Source organism: Nannospalax galili, unplaced genomic scaffold (genome assembly GCF_000622305.1).
Source record: "Nannospalax galili isolate Female #2095 unplaced genomic scaffold, S.galili_v1.0 scaffold200, whole genome shotgun sequence".
NCBI lineage: Eukaryota > Metazoa > Chordata > Mammalia > Rodentia > Spalacidae > Nannospalax > Nannospalax galili.
In genome coordinates, this window is record NW_008345373.1 from 285,944 (window position 1) to 313,058 (window position 27,115).

The following is a 27,115-nucleotide window of genomic DNA, read 5'->3' on the forward strand; positions in this document are numbered from 1 at the left end:
TTTTAGCAAATGAGGCAGTTTTCTTAATTATAAAATATGTTAAAATATCTACCACATTCTTCTTTAAATAGAACTATCGTTATAGTGAAATGCATTTAAAACTTTATATCCTGGGGCTGGAGAGATGACTCAGTGGTCAAGAGCACTGACTGCTTCCACATGACAGCTAACAACTGCCTGTAACTCCAGATCCACTGGATATGACGCCTTCTCCTGGCCTCAGCAGGCATTGCATGCACAGGTATACTTACAGATATGCAGTCAAAAGACCCATAAAATAATAAAAAATCTTTAAAAAATTTATATTCTATTATTTAATCATCTTATCCCAGTTTTCTTTTTATTGATGTAATAAAACACTCTGACCAGAACCAACTGGGGGAGGAAATGGTTTATTTGGCTAACATGTCCTGATCTCAGACCATCTTTGAGGGAAGCCAAGGCAGGAACTCAAGGGAGGAGCCTGGAGGCAGGAGCTGAGGCACAGACCATGGAGAAACGCTGCTTACTGGATTGCTCCCCTGGCCTGTCCTCAGCTTGCTTTCTTATACAATGCAGGACCACCTGCCCAGGGATGGTACCACCCACAGTAGACTGCCCCCGCCCCATTATTCAACAATCAAGAAAACACCTCACAGGAATGGAGAGATGGCTCAGGGGTTAAGAGCACTGGGTACTTTTGTAGAGGACCTGAGATCTATTCCTAGCACCCAATGGCAACTAAAAACTATTCCTAACCCCAGTTCTGGGGGATCCAACACCCTCATGTGTACTCTGTGGGTATTGCATGATATGGGTGCACTTACATACATGCGGGCAATATACTCATATACATAAAAATAAAATAAAATAAAATGCCTAACCAACATACTCACTGGCCAGTCCAATAGAGAAATGTCTTCAATACTGGCTCCCTCTTCCCAGGTGTGTCAAGGTGACAATGAAGTCACCAGCGGCACATGTATTACAAGCAACATGTCCGTGCATACCAGACACTGAAACCTGAACTTGCTGCTGTGGTAGGCAATGGTGGGACACTTGTTTCCCTTAAAATAACTTGCTGACCAGCAAGTCAGTGGACAAAGTCCCTTGCAAGTACCTTCTGTGTCCACCACAGCACTTGAAACTCAGGTTTTCTTCCAGGGCAGCTCTAGTCAATGAGTTCTCACAGAAGGGCACCAGGACCTGGCCTGTTCTGCTCAGCATGATGCTCTTGTCTATGGGCAAGGTCTGCTGTGGATCTCAGCCAAGACTTTCCAGAACAGTGCCTGAGGCTCCTGTGTTTCCCTCCTCTCACAGGGGCTGTGTGAGGGGTCCCTCTGTCACCTCTGCTCAGTCTCACTTTGTCCAGCTTTAGGAAGAACTTTGCCTTCAGTTCTCCTAGTCTAACTGGATTCATTTCCCCTTGGTCTTGTGAAGGAGCACACGAGGCAGGTGTTTGTGGGCAGACGCCAAGAGCCCTTCCTGGATTACTAGGAAGACAAGGCTGGCTGTTGCTTGTTTTCATTTGATTCTATGGACTTTTCATTCTATTTTTTTTGTTGAGACAGGGTCTCATATAACCCACATTGGCCTTGGACTTGCTATATAGCCAAGGATGACCTTGAACTTCTGCCCCTCCTATCTTTACCTCCCACATGCTGAGTTCATACATGTGTACAACCACACTGAATTCTATACAGTGCTGGAGACTGAACCCAGAGGTAAGCACTCTACCAAATGAGCTACATCCCCAGCTCTCTGTTTGGTTTTATTTCTTCATTAAAACTCCAGTTTAAATATACCATGCATTTTACATGTAGTATGTGGTAATATTTGAAGTCATGGCCTATCTGTTCATTTCAGTGGCTCCTTGATTTTTCTTAGCTTACTATACCACTTAAGATGGTAAATATGTATATTCTCCACCCCCCCGCCAGCTTTTCAACTCAATAGCAAAGTTCCACAGGATAGACAGTATGCCAAGATGATGCAGTGACATGGAGAAGGCAAAATGGCTCACAGCCTGGGCTTGCTCGTGCATGGACTGCATCAGTCACTTCTTGAACATCCACTCCCTGGTCTGCATTGTGAAGCAGGAATGCACTTAAATCCCCTTCACCCAGAGAAGACAAAATACCACCATACGCTGTGCTGCCCAAGTATCAGCACTTTTTTAGGGGACAGCTCTTCTCTGTCCTTGGATAGAAATTTATCGTCAAAATCGTTCAAAATATTTTATCAACACTCAGGTGAATGGTTGCCTTCAGGTTTCCACTGACGTCACCGTCCACAGAATGCGCTGAAGTCTGGGCCTGCGACTGCTTTCCATCGGAGTCTATATGATATTCACATTGTTCCTCATCCCACATTCCTCCCCTATAATTGAATTTCTAGAACTATAAATAAATAGAGTTAGCATCCACCAGCATCCTCAGCATATGGGACCACCTGAATCTCATCAGAGTCCTACACCAAGCCGTTTCCAAATAAAGCCAGCCCCAAGTCCTGCTGAGAGCAGTGGTTTGGGAATCCCCTCACACTAGCTGCAAACATTTAAGCCGTCAGTTCTGGACACATCAGCTCCTGTAACAACCATGTCTACAGTTTTTGTTTAAGAAAATATGTTTTAAAGCCTAGGTCTTTTTTTTTCTGCAAGTGATAAAATTTTTTCTTCTATGGTTTAAGCTTTCAAAATCATAATTGACCTCTCAATTTCCATTAAAGAATATTTTTCTTAGAGAGTCCAAAAGCCATCTCTTGAAGACACAGAAAATGATCCTTTGAGATAAATGTAGATTTTGGAAGCGCTGAACCAAGGAGCTGAGGACGTGACAGGGCCTGGGCTTCTGCATCGGAAGTGGCTGGCTGGGCTACGGAGGTGGGAGGTGCCCAGTGAAAGGCAGTGACTGGGTAAGGTAGCACCGTTGCCGGTGTACCCCAGCTTTGTCTTTCCCATCAATTAGTATAATAGGAAAAGACTTGTAGTGATTAATGATATCTTCAATGGAATCGAACTTCTGAAATACAGAAAAGAAAGTTAATGACTCAACACAGCCAGTCTCTATAAAGTACTGCTAAGTTGTATCTTAGTGAGGAAGTAAACACATTCCACAGTGATGATATTGTAAAGACAGATTAGAAAGTGATTTTGGGGGCCAGAGAGATGGCTCAGTGGTTAAGAGCACTAACATTCTTGCAGAAGACTCAGGTTTGAATCCCAGAACCAACATGGTGGCTAACACTGTTCTTGCAGTAGACCCAGGTTCAAATCACAGCACCCACAAGGCAGCTAACAACCATTCATAACTCCAATTGCAGGGGAATCCGATGCCCTCTCCTGACCTCCACAGACATTGCATGACATGGGTACACTTACAAACATGAAGGCAATACACTTATACACATAAAAAATATAAAACAAAAAGAAACTGATTTTGTTGTTTCTGAAATAGGGTCTCATGCTATAGCCCAGGCTGGCCTGGAACTCAGTCTGTACCCATGTGGCCTTGAACTTACAGCAATCCTCCTGCCTCAGCCTCCTGAGAGCTAGGATTACAGGTGTGAGCCACCATGCCTGGCTGATTCTTTAAGGATGTAGAAAACAAACCCGAGGGATGAGTGACCAGCATGAGGAAGTGAAGAGAGAGTAAATGTGTGTGTGGAGGCTGAACACAAGCTCAGAGTGTCCCTGGAGTCAGACCACCTTGGTCACCACTCTCTCTGCCCTCTCTGCCTTCCCACCCTGAGTGTCTCATGTGGGTTCATTAAGGTTTTCTATAGTGGGGTCATTAGAAATGAAGGCCTGTGGGGTGGACATGCCTGAGCTCAGTGTGGCTGTCCTGGCTCCCACTTGCTGTGCGACCTGAGGCCAACTCGTTGCTCTTGGTTCCTCCATCTGTGAATAGTACCTGCCTCTGAGGTTTGCTGTGAGCACTCATGGAGCTGTTTTATGCAGTGCTGAGGATGGAGGCCAGAGCTCCAGTTATGCTAGGCAAACACCTTATCAACTGGTCCTCATTGATAACCTCTTTATTTTTTCTCACAAGACATCTTCATCTGGGCATCTGGTCTTCAGAGTTCGATTATCCTGCTGCTCCTTACATTTCTGGACTGAGATCTGGACTGTCACAGCACTTTCTGGCACCCAGCGTCAGCTTCTTGGTCATCTTTTGGTCCACTCTTCAGATAGCAAGATTTCTATTAAGTGTCTTCTTCCTTGCTGCCAAGCCCAGGGGGACAGGCATTGACTCTGAGATCCTTCCCATTGTCTTAAGATAAAGGCTTCCATGGACCCATCTGCTGAGATTGGCCTAGCAGCTGAGGCCAACATCTGAGTCTCCTCAGCACACACAGCACCAGGGGCTCCTAAGGGATGCTGACATATCTCTCCCCTTCCAGGGAGAGATGAGGCACAGATAGAACACAGCCCAAGAGTGCCGATGAGCTAGCTGCTAACCAGTTCTGTGTGTGTGTGTGTGTATGTGTGTGTGTGTGTGTGTGTGTGTGTTTACTTAATTTCCTGAGCCACAGTTTCCCTCAATCTAGGATAGGGATGATCAATACATCAGAAAGTGATCGAGGATTAAAATACGATAATGCACAGGGACTAGGAATAGTTATTCAGGAGAAATGTCTCCTTTTGGTCAATTTATTTATATAGTTATTACTTCATGCTTTGAATTTTGTTTTTGTGGTCCTGGAGGCTGAACTCAGACCTTCACACACTCAACAAGACTCTACTACTAAGCCACATATTCTGCCCTGATTTTATTATTTATTTTTATTTTTAGCTTTTTTTTTTTTAACTTTATGTGTATGAGTGTATTGACTGCATGTGTGTAAGTGTGCCTGTGTCCTGCAATGCTGAGAGAGGTCAGAAGAGGGTGTTGGATACTCTGGAACTGGAGTTAGAGACAGTTGTTAGCTGCCATGTGGGTGCTGGAAACCAAACCCAAGTCCTCTGCAAGAGCAGCCAGTGCTCTTAACTGCTGAACTATCTAACTCTCTAGCCCCTACTTTTAATTTTGTGACAGGGTCACACTAAGTTGCTGAGACTGGCTTTGAACTTGTGATCTTCCTGCCTCTGCTTCTTAAGTAGCTTGGATTATATGACTGTGGTACCAGGCCCAGCAACTAACAGATTCACCAGAAGACCCCCACTGCCCCCAACTCTAATTTGGGGGACCCAGTCCTGTGGATGGTGAATGATACCAGACTTTGGAAATGCCTGTAGCAGGAGTTCAGCATGGGGAGATGAAAGGATGGGGTGTCAGCATAGGCTCTGAGATGCCCTCTCTCTGTAAGGCAGAATGTAGATACTTTTCATAGAACAGGTTTAGGAGGATGGGAACATGCAGTTTCAAGGTGGCTGCTGGGCTGATGAGTTGAATACAATGTGACATGTGCAGGGATGTTCATGGAAGGGTCTGGAGGGGGTCCACTACACCGTCCTGCACGGAAGGGTCTGGAGGGGGTCCACTACACCGTCCTGCACGGAAGGGTCTGGAGGGGGTCCACTACACCGTCCTCCAAGGCAGTGCCCTTTTCTCTTATCCTGTGGTCTCTGGGGTATGGGGACATGGCCCCAGCATCTCCCAAACTCTACCTTCCTTGGTCATGTCTAGCCAAGAAAAAGGAAGCAGTTATTTTACACCCACCTCATTTCCTCTGAGTCCTGTCCCCAGGGCAAACTGCTGATTCCTCTCCAGGAAGCGGATTTTCACATTGTAGACTTTGTTCCCCCAAAACACCACCAAGACATAGGGTTCTGCTGCGGACTTTGTGGAACAATCTCGGACCACAAAAGTACCATCCTGAAGGAATGAGTGAGGGTTATCTTTTCAGGCATGCAAGGACCCTGCCCACAGGTGACAGTTTTTGTCAACCCAGTTGCACATTCAATTTCATTCATAAAGCTTCTGTTAAGTGCTATGGTTTGTGTGGATGTAGACAGGAGATTGGATTGTAAGGGTACAGTGTCATGAAGTTGACCCACTGTTGAGTTCAAAGCTGAGTGGGCTATTAGGAGGTGGGGTGTGTTACAGGAAGTAGGTCACTGGGGCATGTGCCTTTGATGAGTAAACCTTGGCCTTGGTCCCTATTTTCTCTTTATTTCCTGACTACCATGAGGTGAGCAGTCCTTCATATACGATGCCTCTGCTTGTATATGTAAGTGCGCTGATGTCCTGCAGTACCTAAAGAGGTCAGAAGAGGATGTTGGATCTCCTGGAACTGGAGTTACAGACAATTGATAGCTGTCATGCAGGTGCTGGAAACCAAACCTGGGTCCTCTGCAAGAGATAGCTTTGAAGTTAAGAGACCTAAAAGTGATGGAACCAGCCTCCCATTGACTAAAACCACAAGCCAGAATAAAACCTTCTTTCTTGAAGGATGTTGCCACAGCAACAGTTGATGCAGTGTCGGTATGGACAAGGTTCTTAGCTGTTTTCTGAGAAGTATACCAGGTAGATAATAGCACTTCCTTCTTCGAAATCGTTCACCCTCCACTGGCCTCAGCATGATACTTACAACCTTATCAAGACTTTCAAGGTAGGCTCCCTCACCAGTTCTGTGGTTGGTCTCTTGTCCCTGGCTCCTGGCTGTAGCTACATGGTTCTGAAGGTGTCCTGATCTGTGTCTCCTGTTCTTTACACATTGTTCCCCCTTCTGCACAGGGAACCCCGACTTCTGTTCTCTCTGGTGCACTCTTCTGCCCTGTCTCTGTTTACCTGTCTCCTGTTTGTCCTGAAGATGAGATCTTATTCTAGGACCACCTCAGTCTGTGAGCAAATGTGTGGGGAGATTTTACTACAGAACTGGGGTTCCCAAAAGAGGGATGGTGCTTTGTGGAGACTGTCAAGGAAGTGTGTTGAGATGGGGAGCAGGAAATACAGCCTGGAGTGAGGTCAAGGCAAAGGCAGGGCAAAGAGATAAGAAAGACACAAGGAACTTCAGTGTTACAGAGGCCAAAAGGTGGAAAAGCTTCCAGAAGGTCAACAGGACAGAAGAGTCCAAGGACTCAGAGTAGGACATGGGTCAGACATAACCACACACACCCCGAGGAATAGCTCAAGATGAAGGTGTAAGGTTGGAAGGCAGAATCCTACTGAACACATTGCAAGTCTGGGCCTCCGGGTCATGCTGTATAGTCCACGTGATGGAAGATATTGAAAACCTGCAACTATAAACGTATGGAAAAGTATGTAGATGGTTGTAAATGACCCATAAAGCATAGGTAGCCCAGATATAGGCCGTATATATGATGGCTTATATTTATCATTATTATGCAATTATGCAATTTATAATCTGGATATGATATTGATATATAGTGATATTGTATCATGCTGTACAATTGTTTGATAAACATGCTACACTGAAGACTAGCATTACCACCCTGTGTGGATGCTATGCCAGTGTGGGTAATGAAGTCTGTCGAGAGCCTCTTAAGGTGACAAGCATCTTAGACATATCACTTGCTCTTTATAGAAACCTTGGGGGAAGAATTTTACCTCTATTTACAGGCAAAGAAATTAAGGCCTCAGAGCCTAAGTGAACCCCGTAGGGCCTAGCGGGTGTGCCCAACTTTTTGACATTGACAATAGGGTGTTGTCATCTCTGAAGTTCATGCTTGAGAAATAAGTGATCAAACTGCAAAAATAGGCTGGAGAGATGACTCAGTGGTTAGGAGGTCTCGTTGCTCTACCACGAAGACCAGAGTTCTGTTCCCAGCACCCACACTGAGCGGCTCACAAACACGTGCAACTCTAGCTCTAAGGAATTCAGTGTCTCCTTCTGGCCTCAGCAGGCACTGCATACACACACACACACACACACACACACACACACACACACACACACATACACATACACACAGACACGACCACAAGTAATATAAATCTTTTTTAAAAGTTAAAAAAATTCATAAAAATCATGTAAAATAATGTTTTAAGTAAATTTATGATTTTGATTTAGGTAAACTTTATGATTTATGATTTTAGGTTGGCCTGCATAGCTCTCCTTGGCCACATGCAGTCGGAGATTGGACACACCTGGTCCCAGAGTGTCACAGTTAGCAAATGGGATAACTAAAATTGAAACCCAGACTCTCTTTAACACAGCAAATTCTGCTTCATCAAGTGGCTGCGGAGTCATCTGTAACTTGTTCGGTCTAAAGTGTCATTCAGAACCAAAGCCTTACTACTCCAGCATGGAGCATTGGCAAAGATCAGGAATGGAGTGGGGAAGGACTCATGGACAAATTCAAGGTTTAATCATCATAAACTCTGCAGTGAATTTGCCAAAATAAATCTGGGCAATCCTGTATTTAGATTAAATTATCTTTTATAAATGGGAAACACATTCTGACAAATCTGAGACAAACTATAAAAAGGAAAATAATAATTCAGCCTAGATGGCATTCTTCTTGGGAAGGAGTGGAACCAGGCACAAGGGAGCAAAGGGATCATGTGAGGAGCACCAAGCCTTGCCACAGGCCATCATGTGACCTGTGTGCTGCTCCCCCAGCACAGTGCACACATGCACTCCTGCTTCTGGGTCCTCTAAGGTTGTCTTCTGTTGGAAAACCAACTATGTGAATTCCATAGTACACTAGTCACTGATCAGCCAAGAGGAGGAGCCTGGAGCCTACCACCACTGCACCTGCCATCCTACCACAGAAGAGGCCAACTCCATCTGAGTTCCTGATGGAGGAAAGGGAGGTCCTGGAGACAGGACACCAGCCAACCACCACAGCTTTCATCCTGCTGTAGAGAGCTGCAGTGGTGTTGGAGGCAGCTGAGTCTTGGTGAAATGGGTACTGATCATGAATACAGGATCTCCCCGTTTCCATGTTGTGACCAAGGCTTGATCTGTCTTCTCATCTACGGAATGGGATAATCCACTTATTCACAATAGAGATAGGCTACTTTGTTGGCAACCTGCTTAGTCCACTGCTAGAGTAACAAATTAATATGAAATTAGTGACTTAAAACCCAAGTTACTCTGTTACAGTTCTGGAGCTCAGAAGTCAATGTGGATCTCACTTGGGCTAAAGCCAGTTGGGGGAAATCTATGTTCGAGACTCTGCCAGTCTCTAGAAGCCACAGATTTCTGACTCATGATGCCTCCAGTGGTCTGACCACTTCAATAGTGGCATCTTTTCTCTGACACTCCAGCTTCCCATAAGATAATGGATCCCTTATAAGATAAGGTATCACGTTGGGCCACTCAGATAGCCCAGGATAACCTCTCCATCTCAAGCTCTCCAACTTAATCACAGCTGCTAGGTTCCTTTTTTTGTATGAAGAAATATATTCTTAAGCTCTAGGGATCAGGACATGGATGTATGTGCGTGTGTGTGTGTGTGTGTGTATGTTGTGGTGTGTGTGTGGTGTGTGTGGTGTGTGTGTGTGTTGTATGTGTGGTGTGTGTGTGGTGTGTATGTGTGTGTGTGGTGTGTGTGTATATGTGTGTGTGGTGTTTGTGTATGTGGTGTTTGTGTGTGTGGTGTATGTGTGTGTGGTGTGTGTGTGGTGTATGTGTGGTGTGTGTGTGGTGTGTGCGGTGTATGTGTGTGTGGTATATGTGTGGTGTGTGTGGTGTATGTGGTGAGTGTGGTGTGTGTGTGTGTGTGCACATGTGTGTGTGATCATGATTCTATATCATAGCAGCGTATGTCTAATTTATTTTTACACCAGTTCTGAGTTTTAGTGAAATACATTGGAGATCACATAATTTATTTACCAATTAGCCAACACACTCATTTCTGTTTCCACGATCAGCAGTGACCTAGATGAACACAGGTTTTGATGTCTCACTAGCATTGGGAAACTCTCTAGCATTTTAAAGCAACCTAGGATAGTTCTGTGCCTCATAGTCACCTAGGGCTTATTTGCTTGGTGATGAAGGCTGTGACAGTCATTTGACCTGATTATGAATGTTATATTTTTTCTCTCATTTTGGTTACATGGTAGGTTTGGACTTCCCTGCCCTCTTTGAAGTTAGGATTGTTCCTGTAAATTTGGTCAATGATGGGTGAAATGTGTTACTTCTGGGAGATGTGTGAGAGCCAGAGTATGAAAGTGGAGGCATACCATAGAGACAGAGTCTCCCACAGCCTGGATTGATTCAAATGCATCTATCTTGAACATGGTGTGAAAGCAAGAAATATCCTGTTATGATAAATGACTGAGATTTTGGGCTGCTTGTTACTGCAGCATAGCCTGTCATGTACTGACTATTGCATCATTCATGACCCCTGCTCCTTTCCTGAAGAAGTGAGACATAAAGACCCAACTGTGCCATAGGCACACCTTAGTGAGGTGATGAAAGCGCTACCTGTCATGACCTCATGACCTTGTGACCTCATGACCTCTGTGTTCCAGATTCCACACATGATTTTCAAGAGACTTCTTTAGCACTGAGTTTTGTTTGCTATTTTTGTTTTCTTTTTCTTTCTTTTTTTGAAACGGCATCTACGGCATCGCTCTGTAATCCCAGCTGTCCTGGAATTCTTAGACTAGGTTGGCTTTGATCTCACAGAGATTCATCTGCCCCTGCCTCCAGAGTGCTGGGATGAAAGGTGTGCTCCACCATGCCTAGCTTTTTGAAAATATATTGTTTTTCATTTAATGAATAAATAAACCTTCAGGTAAACTTATTTGGGAACTTGGGGAAGTCACATAGGTGATAAGTGGCACAGTCCCAGGTCCGCGATTCTATTTTAAATCCCTTTTCTTTTTAAAACAGTGCTCCTATTAGAGACAGTAGCTTGATGCCAGAAGTGGGCTACCTCTTTTGGAGTTGTTGACCAGAGAGATCTCACAGAACCTCAAACAATACTCGCCTTTGTCCCTGCTCCTGGTTATCCACCAGAGCTTTACAGTAAGATCCTATTGCTGAAGAAACTACATATGTGAATCAGAGAACAAACAAGGAGAGAGCAAGTTGATGCTGATCTCAACACTTCATCCCAACTGGCTGCCCTTCATGGTATTAGAAGATACTGTGCATGCTGTAAGAAAAGTAATAACATGGGCCTGGCAATTGTTACTGGTACAGCAACTGCCTTCTGATTAGATTTAAGGCCTGCTTCACAAGATGAAGTCCATACCTGATAGCTATCAGAGTTGGTCACAGGCCATAAAGGAGAACCACTACCATTATTCTGCTAAACAGACGTAGTATTAAACTGATCCTTAATGACATTGTTACAACCATAGGTTGGTGAATTTCTCAGCTCTCACCAGAGAAACTTCTTGCAGCAGATGGTGATTAATACAGAGACCTAATAACTGGTCAACTTGCAGAGAATAAGAGGCTGTGATGTGCTCAGCCCCAAATGGGCCATCTGTCTGTCTCACACACTCTCCTCTCAAGGCTCAGGGAACCGTTACGGAAGAGGAGCAGAAAGAGCCAGGAACCAGAGGTCACGGATGAATAACAGGAAACCGTGTCATCTGGACACCACAGGGTAGTTGCACATGTGATCCCACAGCACTTGTGACAGCATGCACAAACCCTGTATAAGCCCAGGCCTGATAAAAACCCAGAATTGATGTGGGAGTTGGGCAAGAAGTCCCAGGCCTAACTCAGGATCTTCTGGCAGTTGACAGCTTCTGGGAGAGAGGTTTCTTTAGTGATTTGGTGCCTGGTTGGTTGACCAAACTCCAAGAGATAGGCAAATACCAAGAATATTTGAGGAACACAGATTAGACTTCATAGGCCTTTAAAAAAAGAGATAAATGCTGGGCATGGTGGCGCACGCCTTCAATCCCAGCACTTGGGAGGCAGAGGCAGGCGGATCTCTTGAGTTCAAGACCAGCCTGGTCTACATAGTGAGTTCCAGGACAGCTGGAGCTACAGGGAGACCCTGTCTCAAAAAGAAAAAAAAAAAGCTATAGGACATGACCTCAGGGAGGGTTAGTAAGCAGAGTGGAGATGGGGGAGGGGGGTCTGAATGTATTTGAAATATATTACAGAAAATTCTCAAGGAATCGATAAAAATATTTTTTTTTAATAAAATTAAAGTGCTCCATTGCTGTATTACCCCCTAGTTGAATCCCTCCTTCCCAAGTTGCCTGCTGCTTTCAAGTTGTGTATGTGTGTCTGTGTGTGTGTATCTGTGTGTGTCTGTGTGTTTGTGTGTGTGTCTCTGTGTGTTTATGTGTGTGTCTCTCTGTGTGTCTGTGTGTGTGTCTCTGTTTATGTGTGTTTGTGTGTGTCTGTGTCTGTCTCGCTGTGTGTTTATGTGTGCGTCTGTGTGTGTCTCTCTGTGTTTATGTGTGTGTGTGTCTCTCTGTGTGTTTGTGTGTGTGTCTGTGTGTCTCTGTGTTCAGGTGTGTGTAGGTCTCTGTGTGTGAATGTGTGTCTGTGTGTGTGTGTGTCTGTGTGTATCTCTCTGTGTCTCTTGTGTGTATGTCTCTTTGTGTGTGTCTCTGTGTGTGTCTGTGTGTATCTCTCTGTGTCTCTTGTGTGTATGTCTCTTTGTGTGTGTGCGTGTGTGTGTGTGTGTGTGTTGTGAACCACTGCATTTAATTGCCTTTTCAGTTACAACTTCAGCACTGAGAAATTTAGGCTTATGTGGGAACCACCCCATCAGAGGATGCTGCTTGTGGTTTAAGGCAGAAAACCAGAAGCTGGTTACAGGCACAATGTAGAGGCGTTACCTTGTCCTGTCTCATTAGCGCCTCCTCTACTGCCTGGCGGCTGCTTTCTCCAACGTACCATTCATTCTTCTGGATATCCTACAGTGTAAGTGCAATGAATATTTTAGGATCAAAGGGAGGTATCAATATGGAATAATTAATTCAAATTTTACTTTTGTTCTACCAGTACCCGGACACAGGCTGCTTGGTAGATGTTCAGCACAGAGCATTTGTTCTAGGGCCTGGAAAGGTCCACTGATGATGGATGCAGAAAATTAACACTGCAGCTGGGGATTCTGAGGTCAATAGGAATGAGGCAACCATGCTGTTATTAGGGAGGACCAGGAACTGTACCATCAGCTAGGAAAGGTCTGCTGTCCGACCCTTGGGAGGGATAGTAAGCCCTCCATCTATCAATGATTTGAATTTATGTTTTAAGGCACGGTTTCACATATCCCAGGCTGGCCTCAAACTCACTATGCAGCTGAGGATGATCTTGAACTCCTGATCTTCCTGTCTCTACCTCCTGAGTGCTAGGATGACAAGGGTTGACCACCACACTTGGATACCAGTGACTTCTGAATCTGCATCTGCTGAGGCTTATTGAAGATGTGTCTGTGCAGATTGTGATGTCAGTGCTGCACTGGCCCTGTAAAGGTGAGGGCTGGAGCAGCCCCAGAGGCTCTTTATGCCTGGAGTCTTGTGGTGAATCTGAGATTTTAACTCAGGCTTGGTTGGTTTTCTCCTGTGCCATACTACTTTGTCTGAACGGACGATAAATGATGGTTTTGATTGTAAAGGTCACTCTTACAGGGAGAAGGACGGGCAATGGAGAGATGAGCCCTGGGTGGAGGCTCAACTGATGTGACTGTGTGGCATGTGAATCCTCTGTTGAAGACTGAACTGTAATAGGCCAGCTCCAGTTAATCCTCCATGAGACCATTCAACAAACACAAGTCTAAATATTCTTTTTTTATGATTAATGAATAAAACACCTTTTAGAATCTTAAAATATACAAGTTGAAGAATCTGGTAAAAGAATCATAGTGGTTGATATAATAAAACATTTTGGAAATATTAAAACTCAGAAATTTTTCATTGGAGGCAAATTTAACAGTAACGCCAACAATCTGCTTTGCGCCTGCTCGGTGAGCCTGGATGGAACAGGGAAGCGTCCTTCTTACCTTCCTGTCAGGCCTTCCGGAGGCCGGTTTTCCCTGGACTGTGTTTTCATAGGGCAGTGCATATTCATGGGAACCATGGCAGACTGGAGGCTGGCATCTCTGAGGACAGGATTGCATGGTGCCCATATGGTCTGGGAAGAGAAATCACAGTTACGTACAATTGCTGTCTCAGCCCCTCTCCCTCCAGCACACAACCGAACCCCTGTCTGTGATGGTTTACAGGCCATTATCTCTCTGGTAACCCCCAAATTATTCAGTTTGGTTCAGTGTTTACCCTGTTAACTCTCTCTCCATAGGTCACCCAATCTTTCAATCTTTCAAAAATGTAATTTTGGGGATAGGAGGATGGCTTGCTTAGTGGGTAAAAAATATTTGGATTGCATTTAATGAGGTCCTGAGTTCAAATCTCCAGAATCCAAGTAAAAGCCAGGCTCTTGTGTGAGAATTGCAATCCCAGCAATTACTACTGGGAAATGGGAGGCAGGGACAGGAGGGCCCCTAGAAGCTTGCAGGCCATTTGGCCTGGTGAACTCAGTGGAAAACACAAGAGACACTGTTTCAAACAAGGAGGAAAGTGAGGGCAGACACCCAAGCTGGTCCTCTGACCTCTACGTGGGCCTGTGTTCACATATAGAAATGTGCACGTGTAAATATGTATGCATGTGCACGCGCGCACACACACACACACACACACACAGAGAAAGAAAAAATAAAATTGCAATTATGATTTAGTCACTCATCCTGGCTAAAAATGCTCCCATGATTTCCTTCCCACCTCAAAGAAACCAGAACTTCCTCTGTCCCTAAGGCTCTGGAGTCCATCTCTTTGTATTTCTCCAACCTCTCCATCCAGTCACTCCATCCAGACCGTAACGAACTCTGTTCAGGTTCTTAGACCCATCATGATTGTTCCCAACTCAGGAAATACCATTAAATCCTCAGAGTATTAGCTTTAAACACTGAACTATCACTTTTTTAACATAAAAAAATGTTTGATATGCAAACCAGTATAATCCAGACCTGGGTATTTGGCAGATGTTTTATTAAAACTGAAGAAACTGAGATTGTCATTTCATGGGACACAAGGTGGTGATATGTGTTGTCAATCATAAATTTAGACTATGCAAGTGCAAACTGGAATTTCAGAATGTATGTATCTGTCACAACAGCATCTGAACAGACTTTTCTCATGAGATTGGTGGTGACACTTGCAAATATAAAATATTATAGAATGACATTATTGTGGTTCACATATATGTTAAAGACTTAATTCTCAGATTGTGGCATTCTTGAGAGGTGGTGGAAAGTTTAGGAGATGGACCCTATTTGGAGAAAATTCTATCAGTGGATATGTGCTCTTGACGGGGGTTTTGGGACCCCCCAGACTCTTTCTCTTCCCTTTATTTTATGGCTGCCATGAAATGGACATCTTTGCTTCACCACACACTTCTCACCATGATTTTCTGCTGCACCACAGGCCCAAATTAACAGGGCTAAGCAACCATGGATAGAGACCTCTGAAACTGTGAACACAAGTGATCTGTCACATTGAGGGGAGTCTGGCTAACACACATGTTATTATGGCATAGATATCAAGGGTCCCTCAGAAAGGCTTGTGTGCTGAAGAATTGATCCCCAGGTAAGAGGTGATTGGTTCATGAGGGCTCTGAGCTCATAAATGGGGTTAATCCACTAGTGAGAGAATAGAGGATTGTTTTAGTAGGAGGTGGGTTCTAGTTGGAGGAAGTGGGTCACAGGGCACATGCTTATCTTATCTGTGGACTCTTCCTCTCTGTCTGCTTCCTGGCACCCGTGAGGTAAACACTTTTGCCCCATCATGTACTGTGCACATACTGTGCACGGTGATGCTTGGAGCCAAGCAACCATGGACCAAAACCTCTGAAACTTCAAGTCCAAAGAAATCTTAGCTCTTTAAGTTGTTTTCCCCTGTGTCGTCACAGAGAGGAAAACATGACTCAACACTAGAAATTTGCTTCGTATTTGTGAACCCTTATTTTCTAAGTGACCATTGTATTGATCCTACAATTTGCCACGCCTGGGTAAGAGATGAATTCAAGTGCAAATCAAGCCAATGCATTTTCAAGTTACAAACTACAGAAATCTCATTGATAGAATTCTTATTTCACTCGGCACCTCAGCTTTAATATACTGTCATTTGTCAGATTTTGATACTGTGTTTTCTCTGCATACTTCAACCAAAATAAAATATTTTCATTGAATGTTCTTTTAGTAAGCACAAAGAAAAGAGATATGTTATGAAATTTATATCTTAAGGATGGGATGAGGTATTAGGAGGGATACCAAGCAAAGCAAATACATTTGTAAATATACTAGTAATTTAAGATAAGAATAACAAAAATAAAACTTTAAGAATATTTAACAATATGTGAATAAAATACTGGCAAAAATAATATGTAAAATAGAAATGAGATCATTGCCATGAAAGAACTATAACCATTACAGCCTTAACTCAGTCTAAAAAGTATAACCAGGCTATAATCCTTGTTAGCAATTTACCAAGATCTTCGAAGCATGAACTCCTTTTGACCCAACACTTGGTTTAGATTAAATAAAGCATCAGTAAATATTTAAATGCAAGTTCACAAAACATTTAGATCTTATCCCTATACATTCGTTGTCACATATTTATCTTTAAAATTGCTAAGAAGAAACATTACGCCTGATACCCTGAAAGTTCTATTTTAACAGTACCAAAGTTTTGGCTATCCTGAACTTTTGATGTTTCTGAATGAAATTTGAGATTATTTTTTTCAGTTTCTGTGGATAAGTGTGTTGGCATTTTAATGGGTATTGCACTGAATTTGTAGATCGCTTTTGGTAGGATGGTCATCTTCACAATATTAATCCTACCGATCCATGAGCACATGACGTCTTTCTGATTTTTGATATCTTCTTCAATTTCTTTCTTCAGTGTCTTAACGTTTTCATTGTACAGGTCCTTAACTGCCTTTGTTAGATTTATTCCAAGATATTTATTAGATATTTAAAATATATATATTTTTTATGTGTATGAGTGTTATCCCTGCATGTGTGTAAGTGTACCCATGGTGTGTAATGCCTGTGAAAGTCAGAAGAGGGCGTCAGATCTCCTGGAACTGGAGTTGTTATGGACAGTTGTTAGTTGCCATGTGGGTGTTAGGAACTGAACTGAACCTTCAACAGCAGCCAGTGCTCTTAACTGCTCGGCCATATCTCTAGCCCCTATTTTATGGTTTTTGAGGAAATCATGAATGGGATCTTTCCCTCGATTTCTTGCTTAGTATGTTTGCTGTTGGCATACAGGAAGGCTAGTGATTTGGGGGTATTAACTTTATATCCTGCTCTTTTGCTGAATGTATTTATCAGCTCTAGGAGTTTTCTGGTGGAGTCTTTCATATGCATGACACCATGTCATCTACAAGTAAGGATAGTTTGACTTCTTCATTTGCAATTTATAACCCCTTTATCTGCTTCCTTTGTCTTATTGGTCTAGCTAAGACTTCAAGCACTATATTGAACAGGAATAGAGAGAGTGGGCATTCTTGTCTTGTTCCAGATTTTAATGGGAACACTTTGAAGTTTTTTTTCCACTTAGTACAATGTTGGCTGCGGGCTTGCTGTATATTGCCTTTGTTATGTTGAGCTATCTCCCCTGTGTCCCTAGATTCTCTATGACTTTTTATTATGGATAGTTATTGGATTTTGTCAAAGGACTTTTCTGTCTAATGAGATGATCATGCAGTTTCTGTCCTTGGATCTTTTTAAATGGCAAATTACATTCATTGATGCATGTATGTTGAAACACTCCTGCATCTCTGGGATGAAGCCAATTTGATCATGGTGGATAATCTTTTTTATGTGTTCTTGCATTTAGTTTGCAAGTATTTTATTGAGAATTTTTGCATCTGTGTTCATAAGAGAGTTTTGCCTAGACTTTTTTTTTTTTGAGTCTTTGCTTTTGGAATCAAAGTAATACTGGCTTCATAGAAAGAATTTTGGAGTGTTCCTTCTTTTTCTATATTTTGAATAATTTGAGGAGATTGGCATTGGTTCTTCTTTCAAGGTTTGGTAGAATTCTGCACTGAATTCATCTGCCTGGGCTTTATTTAGTTGGGTTTTTTAAATTACTGCATGTATCCCATTGGTAGATGTGGGTCTGTTTGAATTATTTATGCCATTTTGATTTAACTTTGGTAGGCCCTATCAAAACCATCCTAAACAATGAAAGAACTGCTGCAGGCATTTCCATCCCTGATCGCAAATTTACTACAGAGCCGTAGTAATAAAACCCGCACGGCACTGACATAAAACAGACACACTGAACAATGATGGAACTAAGGACCCAGATTTAAGTCCAGGCTTTTACAATCACCTGATTTTTAACAAAGGGGCCAAAAATACACACTGGAGACAAGACAGCATGTTCAACAAATGGTGCTGATCCAGCTGGACAGCTACATGCAGAAGAACGAAGATAGATTCCAATCTCTTATGCACAAAACTCAACCCTAAATGGATCAAGGACCTCAATATTCAAGTCTTGGTTCCTTGAAGATGATAGAGGAGAAAGTAGGGAATGCACTGGAACTTATAGGCACAGGAAGCACTTTCCAAGCAGGAAAACTGTAGCACAGGCTTTATGTTCCTGACAGATGGGACCTCATGAAACTAAAAAGATTTTTGTACATCATTTTGTACATCATTCCAGCGAAGAGACAACCTACAGAAAAAGAAAAGTCTTTACCAGTTACGCCTCTGGCAGAGGGTCAGTATCTAGAACATATGAAGGACTAAAGAAAGAAACACCGAAAAGACCCAATCAAAAACCGGGGCAAAGAATTGAATGGGAAATTCTCAAAAGATGAATGGCTGATAATTTTTTTAATGTTCAATGTCTTTAGTCATCAGGGTGATGCAAATTAAAGCTGCCGTGAGAATCCATCTTACCCCAGTCAGTCAGAATGGTTAAGATTCAATAAATAATGACAAATCTGGTGAGGATGTGGGAAAGGGGGACTCTTATCCACTGCTGGTGGGAGTGCAAATTGTTGCAGCCACTATGGAAATCAGTGTGGAGCTTCCTCATAAAGCTACAGATAGATCTACCGCATGATCCAGCACCATCACTCTTGAGCATATACCCAAAGGACTCTGTAACCTACTATGGAGAAACGTGTTCATCCATGTTCACTGCTGTTCTATTTACAACAGCTAGAAAATAGAAACAGCCTAGATGTCATCAGCCTAAGAATGGATAATGAAAGCTTGGTTTGTTTACACAATGGAATATCATTCAGGTTTTAAGAAAAATGAAATTATGAAATTCATAGGTAAATGAATGAAATTAGAAACAGTCATCCTGAGTGAGGTAACCCAGACCCAGAAAGACAAACATTGTACCATGGCATAGGTGCTGGTTTTGAATCCTTAGGTTTGTGTGTTTCAGTTGGAAAATTCATAGAGGTAAGGAAACTAGTATGGGGGGTGCCTCATGGGAGGCGAGTAGGGATGCAGTGATATAAAGGCGTAAAGGGGACTAATAGAGTAGAAGTATTAAATGGGGTGGGGATGGGAGGCCAGGGTAGAGGATGGAGTATGGGGAGGGACAACCAACACTAAAAGCCTTTAGAAAATGTCATATGGAAACCTACCATTACAGAAGCTTCTTCAAGTACATGCAAATGCATTCTAAAAAGAAATTTAAAAAAGTTAGCTTATAACAGGAGGACATAGCCTCTACTAGACACCACAGGCTAGCAAAGAGAAGGCCCAGTGCTGGGAATGGGAGTGCTTTGTCCCATTCTGTCTTTTGAAGCTGTTGACCAAGGATCCCATAGCCCCACAAACAATACTGGCCATGGCCCCTGCTCTTGGTTACCCAGCAGAAGTGGATGTTAGACCCTGCTGCTGAAGACACTATATACATGAGTTTTAGAACAAAGAAGGAGAAATCAGGCTGGTACCAACTTCAAAGCTTCATCTCTCCTGGCCGAAGGTGCTATGCACACCGCCTGAAGAGAAGATAATAAACCTTTCCCAGCTGTGAATCCTGTGAGCTGCAGCAACAACTGGCCTGGCAGATATGCCCACTGGTACAATAACGGCAGGAATGTTATGGGAGTAATCGACCACCTTCTAATTGGATTTAAGGTCCACTTCACAAGGTGAAGCCCATACCCGAAACTGATGTCAGGCCTAAGAACCTGTGACTAAACAGGTCATGAGCTGTAGGGGAGAACCTACTACTATTATTCTGCTAAGTAGAGAGTTACAAAAAAACTATCATAGACATAACACTAAACAGACTCCAAATGACTTATTGTCAATGTGTAGATTAATATGTCTCTGAATTCTAACAAGTGAGGCTTCCCTATGCAGGAGCATAGGGATCCACAACTGGGCAAACATGTAGAACATAAGAGGCTGTAGAGTGCGTCTCCTGAAGAGCACACCTATATCAAACCTTGTCTCCCAAGACTCAGGGATCACTGCGGAAGAGGAGGCAGGAAGACTGTAAAAGTCAGAGGTGGAGGAGGAGTACAAGGAGACAGAGTCTTCCAGCAGCTGGGAAATTACTCCTATGAACTCACAGCAATGGTGACAGCCTGCACAAGTCCCAGTTAAGCCCAAGCCAGACAAAATCCCAGCATAGAAGTGGGGAGGTGGGTGAGAACCCCCAACCCTAGCTAAGGAACTACCAGCAGCCAATAGCTGCTGGGAGGCGGGAGAGTCAGTCTTCTTTAAGGATGTGACTCTGGGTAGGTTTACCAGGCTCCAGTGGATGGACCCACATGGAAGGGCATTTGAAGATACAAATTTGACTCAACAGGACTTAAATAGTACATGAAATTGGTCAGGGATAGCAAGGGGTACAGATAGGTGTGGGGGTCTAAATATGATCAAAATATATTGTGTGAAACTCACCAAAATTCAATAAAAACTTTAAAAATTGTATCAGTGATTGTGGTTTTTATGAGACCAATAATGGTGTTTTAAATTCCTTCCTTGGGAATTGAACCCAGGGCCTTGTGTATATGATTGCAAGTGCTCTACCACTCAGTACCAGCACTCTCTCTTTCTTTTTGTATTTTGAAACAGTCTCATTAAGTTTCCCAGGTTGAGCTTGAGCTCCCAGATTGGCCTTGAACTCGTGATTCTGCCAAGTAGCTGCAACTGTAGGTTTGCGCCACAAGGCCTGTGTAGAAAACATATCACTTAGAATGTAACTTAAAATAATCATAATGAGTTAATTTCCTCCACTATCTTGACTATCGCTAAAAGTAAGAAGAAAGCTACAGATGTCCTTGTGTATAACATTCTAATTGATAAATAATAAAACTTCACTTTGAAATGGTACAGAATCTATATGACTAAAACATTTAAGTGTTTTTAAAAATATTTTATTTATTATTTTCATTTTATGTGTATGAGTGTATTGCCTGCATGTATGTGAGTGCATGTGTGTCATGCAATGCCACAGAGGTCAGAAGAGGGCTTTGGATTCCCCTGGAACTTGAGTTAATGACAGTTTGTAGTCGCCATGTGGGACTACATGTGGGGTGCTGGGAATCGAGCCCGGGTCCTCTGCAAGAGCAGTCAGTGCTCTTAACAGCTGAGCCATCTCTCCAGCTCCCTTTTTAAATATTTTGTTTATTATTTTTATTTTACGTGTATGAGTGTTATGCCTGCATGTAGGTAAGTGCACCCATGTCATGCAATGCCCACGGAGGACAGAAGAGGCTGTCGGATCCCCTGGAACTGGAGTTACAGACAGCTGTTCGCTACCATGTGGGTGCTGGGATTTGAACTTGGGTCTTCTGCAAGAACAGCTAGTGTTCTTAACTGCTGAGCCATCTCTCCAGCCCCTCATTTAAATGTTTTGTTTCATTTGGAATGAGAATGTTCTTCAGATTCTTAAAGTACTCACTTAAAATATTAAAGCAAATAGTAGATCAATTTTGAAACATATGAATTCCAAAAATGAGAAAAATGGGGAATAAATAAGATATAAATCCAACAGAATGGCAGAAAGAAATCTACAAAGTCATTAAAGAAGTTGAGAAGCTGAGAGGCACAAAATAATACAAAACACCCCAGTGTCTGCAGTCACAGCAAATATCAAAGGTCCAAACTTAGTATGTAAAAATCAGATGGGAGCTGCTTTACCCCTAGGGCTGTGCTAATCCCATATCTAAGGTTTAATGGCACAGTGTGATCACCCCTGGGAGGATGGAGATTAGGGCACCACAGAAATGCCAAAAGAAAGCCAATAGGATGCATCAGCAAAAAGGAAAACTGACTTAGAGACTTCCATAAATTGTACTGATGCACAGAGGCTGTTTAAATGACAGTAACTATCTTTTCATGAAACAGTCAGAACGTATTTGAGGGAGGAAAACAGCCACGATCAGCATTTCCTATTGGTTTGTGCTTTGGGCCTAACAGAATTCAGTGATTATGAATTTTTCATGGTTATTATGGCAACTGATTTATTATTTTTCAACCCTGTATGTCTTTGCTTGAATATTTAAAAAAATCTTATTTTTAAAAAGAGCATTTGGAAGCATTTGTACATTTGGAGTCTGTTCAGAGAACTAGTTAAACAAAACAAAACAACTTTGCCACACAGTTTTCTTCTGCGTGCTTCCTTGGATCTTGTTGGATGAATGAACAGATGAACGAGTGAGTGAGAAATTCCAGGCACGTATTTAACGTGAGTCGTCACTACTTTTGCTCCAACAGAAGGAAAGCAACTAAGCTTGGAAGGTCCTTCCTACATGAGCCGTGCAGTTGGAGGACTGTCCTGCTTGGAACAGGAAGGGCGGGAGAAAGGAAGAGTCAGAAGGTCAATGGAAGAGTTGATGGGGGGGTATGCGACACCCCGTGAGGCAAGGCAGCCTGATCAAAGGGGCATGACTTATGAAATCATATCACTAGCAACAATTTCTAATACTTAAAAATTCTTACGTAGCTAATGTCTCACTATAAACTCTGACCCGTGCTGATCAGCTCACAGACGCTAATTTCTGAGTGTTGTGAATATTGCCCAAGAAATCTCTATAGATTTTTCTGTTGTCATGTATTCTAAAACATTCTAAATCAGGCGTTGCATCAGAACCTATTAGAAGATTTTAACTTACTCTTACATAGAATTTAAAACTTGATTTTACAAGAGAAAGTTCACACGTGTTTTAAAAGAAAACAGTGAAAAAAAGACAACAAAAGAAAAAAATCATCCTCTTAAAGAACAAGTTCGTTAGTATCTTGGAGTATAATTAAGTAGTTCTGAAGACCGCTAATATGCCAATATGTTTATCTCTATATAGGTATATTCATTGCTCTGTGATCTGTCTCCTTGGACTCTTCATAGTTCACCCTGAATTAATAGATCAGAGAATCAAGCCCATTGGGTTTAATCTGTGCCTGAACTACGCAGAATAACTCAACTTTCCCAGGATTCTTTTCCAATCTGTAAGGTAAGAATACTGGTATCTGCATCTACAGAGATGTATCCTTACTGTCCCGTGTGAATGCCCACCCTTGAGGCATTTAGGGTAGACCTTGCACTGCAGGGTCTTTGCTAGACTGAGAATCTAGAGTGCACACTATGTGTTTTCTGCATCTCACATTGCAAGTCTGATGACCTGGAGATGAACTTCTATTCAGCAGAGTGAGTATCCACTTAGGAAGTGGATGGAGGGCACGGAAGGTAGAGGAAACCCAGCTTCGTAGAAGGGCAGCTCTGTCTCTCCCTCTGTATCTTTAAGGTCTATCCCAATTTTGAGTACAGATAATGTGTTTGGTGGGTGTCTCTGACTGAAAGAGGAAATAATGGAGGCCCAAACATGCCTTCTGTCTACTCTAAGGTTCCTTAAGGAAACTTGCTTCTTCTGGGCTGGTTTGAGGTCATGAACGAAGTGGTTACTTTCTAGGAGGTTGGTCTGGCTTCCTGCTGGTGATCATCACTCCCCTAACTTTTCTGTTCCAGTCTGTACTGGCTCCTTGCTTGGTATTTGTGTGTGATTTGATCTTTCAGTGTGTGCTCTCGATTCTGCTTCTCCATCCCTTCAGCATGCTATCACAACCATACAGCAAGCCCTTTCACGCCTTGTTCACCCCTGGACTCTCCTCATGGGCACTCCAGGTCTTACGGCTCTGACCTTCGGCACACCTACTGTTGACATTGGAGTCCTAGATGGAAGAAGGCCATGTGTTAATCACTGTTTCCTTTGACCACTCAAGCGAGGCATGTGGGACAGTCTGCAGTCCCAGCACTTGGTGAGTAGAGGCAGGAGAATGAGAAGTTCAAGGCTAGCCTTGGCTAGATACCGAGTTCAAGTCCATCCTTGGCTACATGAGACCTTGTCTCAAAAATGAAAGATAAAGCCCCATCTTGTGGAATTCCTACTATCAATGTATACATTAGGGGCAATTTACCTGGCCTTGGCAAATATAAAAAGAGGCATGATGGAAGACTGGCGGTTCTGAAATTCACTGATGCCATTTGGGGAAGGAGGAAGAGGAGAGTGAGGAAAAGAAGGACACTGAGTGCGTCAAGTCGACAGTTGTGTGCGCATGTGTGGATGGAACGTTCTCCTCCTCATCGGAGGAAGTAAGTTGCTTTGAGACTTCGTAGCCTTGTCCCAATTCCCACTTTCAGTTTCCCGTTTGTGGTTGAAGATGTGAGCTCTCAGCCTCCCGCTCTTGCCTGCCACCGGCTGCCATGCCTCCCTGCCATGAAGGACTCCCGTCCCTCTGGAGCCATGAGCCTAAATCAAAACTTTTGTCTATAAGATGCTTTGGGTCATAGTAATTTACCACAGCAATAGGAAAGTAACTAATACAGCGTGCCTGTGTGTATTGTGTCCACTTTAGTATGGGAGTTTTTATTTGTTTTATGGGTGGGGATAGTAAAGCTCAAAGAATTCACTTCCCCTTGGTGACCCTATTGAAGGAGGGAGGGGCAGAGTTGGGGCCCCTCATCCTCTCTGCCGTACCCTCTGGAGTCTTCTTCTATGAGCCCTAGACACTTTTTTGACTCAACAGAGAGACCTGAACATCGCCTTTCTCTGGTACACAAAGCAATCAAGTGGGATAACAGGCGGAGTGAGTTGGGGCAGATGAGACCAATGGTATCAAGTCCCCTGACAGGCACAATGTGGTGTTTACATGCCACTTCCTGCACAGATGTGTTATCCTTGTGATTTGTTACTTCCCAGTTGGTAAGAGGGGCCATTTTCATTTTTCCATTTTACAGAATTTTTTCTTGAGATAAATCTATATTATACCAAATGGGTTGGGAAAATTGAAATTTCTAAAACAACTGTTGGAGAAGATGGGACTCATGAACTGTGGGTGACTAATGGACACATCTGTCTGCCCTTCCAGCTCAGATCTGCTGTAGTATCCATTTTATCAGTTTAACAACAAATTGATACCATATACTCTGGGAAATACATCTAAGACAATTAAACAGACACATATACCAAGGTCCTTCTCTTTCATAAAGATCATATTGTTCATCTAGGAAAACATCTACAGCAATGTTCATAACAATAATGTTCACAAGAGGATTGTATTCCATGAATTGAAATTTAAAAATTAAGTTGATGTCATTAGTCCAAGGGAATACTATTAATCAATGAAAAAGAGATTATTACACCTAAACACATCAGCTCAGCGGTTCAGGTTCACAAATGTTAAGTCACAGGGTAGGACTATCACAGAGCGGTGACTTACCTGTTTATGTTATGACTTTTACTTAAAGTGCCTTACCTCTGTCTTGTACATCATGCTTGCCTGGTATAAAGGAAGGGCTAAAGAAAATGTTAGAATAAAGTTAGTATCCCCATGACAGATGAGATCTTACTTACAAGAAAGGTTAATCGCAACATCCTGAAGTCACATGTATAAAGCGTTTCGTACTTTACTGAACTCGTAAGAATAAACAATTGTCAGTTTTCTGGAGCAGCGGGAGGTTGGCTCTTCCTCCTTGCTCAAGACTGGCAAATATCAGATGTGGAAGGAAGAGACCGATTGCCTACTGTTTCCCCACATCCTTTCACTGAGAACGTAGCACAAGTCTTTGCTTTTTCAAGCTCTGAGTTTAGGGTTCCCTTGTAGCCTCACTCATAGATATTAATAATATTTGGCTTGGCGGCTCGTATTCTACAGAAACTGTTTAATAGTCAGAAGTCAGCTGTCGTTAGTAAGAAGAATACAGAAATTCATTGTCTTGAAATGTGAGTTGGGTGGGAAAGCAGTATGACGTGCTGTAAGGAATTCCATAGAGGACAGGGATTATGAAGATGCAATAGAAGGCAATCGAAATACCAGCACGCACTCCTAAACACAAAAGTGCCATGACCAGGGGTGCCTGTCCATGGCTGCGCGTTGTACCTCCCTCTAACTTTCCGCTTCACTTTGCATTGTGATCAGCGCCATCAACAAAAACCCCAGGTGCTAATAGAATTACATCTAATTACATGGACCATGGTGAAGCCCAAGGATTGTGCTATTGACTAAAGCTTCTGGGCTAATTAAAGGAAACTTGACCCTTTTCTACCATCAATGAAACCAACTGGGTGTGCATCTGCTTTTTGTTATCCCCACAAAAGCCCAGGGGCCTTACAGCTTGCTTTGTATGTGGAAATGCCAGCCAGTCATCTGAGGACCACATGGTGCCCTGTCGCTGGTTAGACTTCTGATATCCAAGCTCATGATTGTCAAAGCTGGGACCCCCTTGACTCAGCTGTTGTGCTGTTTTTTGTTAAATGTCTGAGATTAAAAAATGAATCACAAAGTATCTCTCCTCTAATTTTTAGTATTTTTAGGAAATGCTGAAAGAGGAGGAATCTTATCCCAAGACAGTCTAGGTTCCAAGTCTGTATTTATAGGGCAGAAATGAAACTCCAAGACAGATAAAAGTAATGATGATGCTTTCATTTAATGAATGTGATGGATGTCTACTAGACACAGTTGTGTTTGGGGAAATAGAAAATAAGGGGATGTGGTTTCCTGGGGTGTGGTTTATGCAGGGAAGACATGACTGGGTGGACTTCTAATGGACTGATGCACGTCTCAGGGAAGGAACGCACAGCATCAGTTTTGGTCGTGGTGAATGGTCACTTACACAGGCGCAGCTGCTGTGGCTCTAAGGAAAGGCTTCTAGGGGAGGTGCTAAATAAGCTGACCCTTGAGGGGTCATTGGATCTGAAGGGTGTAGAGGGCGGGGAAAGTGTGTTTCGGGGAGCTGAAACAGCATGTGGAGGGCTCAGAGACAAG

General features: G+C 43.0%; 1 protein-coding gene across 1 annotated transcript in view; it reads right to left on the bottom strand.

Annotated features, from left to right (window-relative positions):
• Nucleotides 1–2,852: 2,852 nt before the first annotated feature.
• Clnk (cytokine dependent hematopoietic cell linker) overlaps nucleotides 2,853–27,115 on the bottom strand; it is a 90,470-nt gene continuing 66,207 nt past the window's right edge. Inside the window, exons 13-17 of the mRNA XM_008841591.2 lie at nucleotides 25,607–25,647; nucleotides 13,811–13,941; nucleotides 12,648–12,725; nucleotides 5,640–5,795; nucleotides 2,853–2,999 (exon numbers count right to left, since the gene is read on the bottom strand). Coding sequence (XP_008839813.2) covers nucleotides 2,853–2,999; nucleotides 5,640–5,795; nucleotides 12,648–12,725; nucleotides 13,811–13,941; nucleotides 25,607–25,647 — 553 coding nt within the window. The remainder of the gene's footprint in view (nucleotides 3,000–5,639; nucleotides 5,796–12,647; nucleotides 12,726–13,810; nucleotides 13,942–25,606; nucleotides 25,648–27,115) is intronic.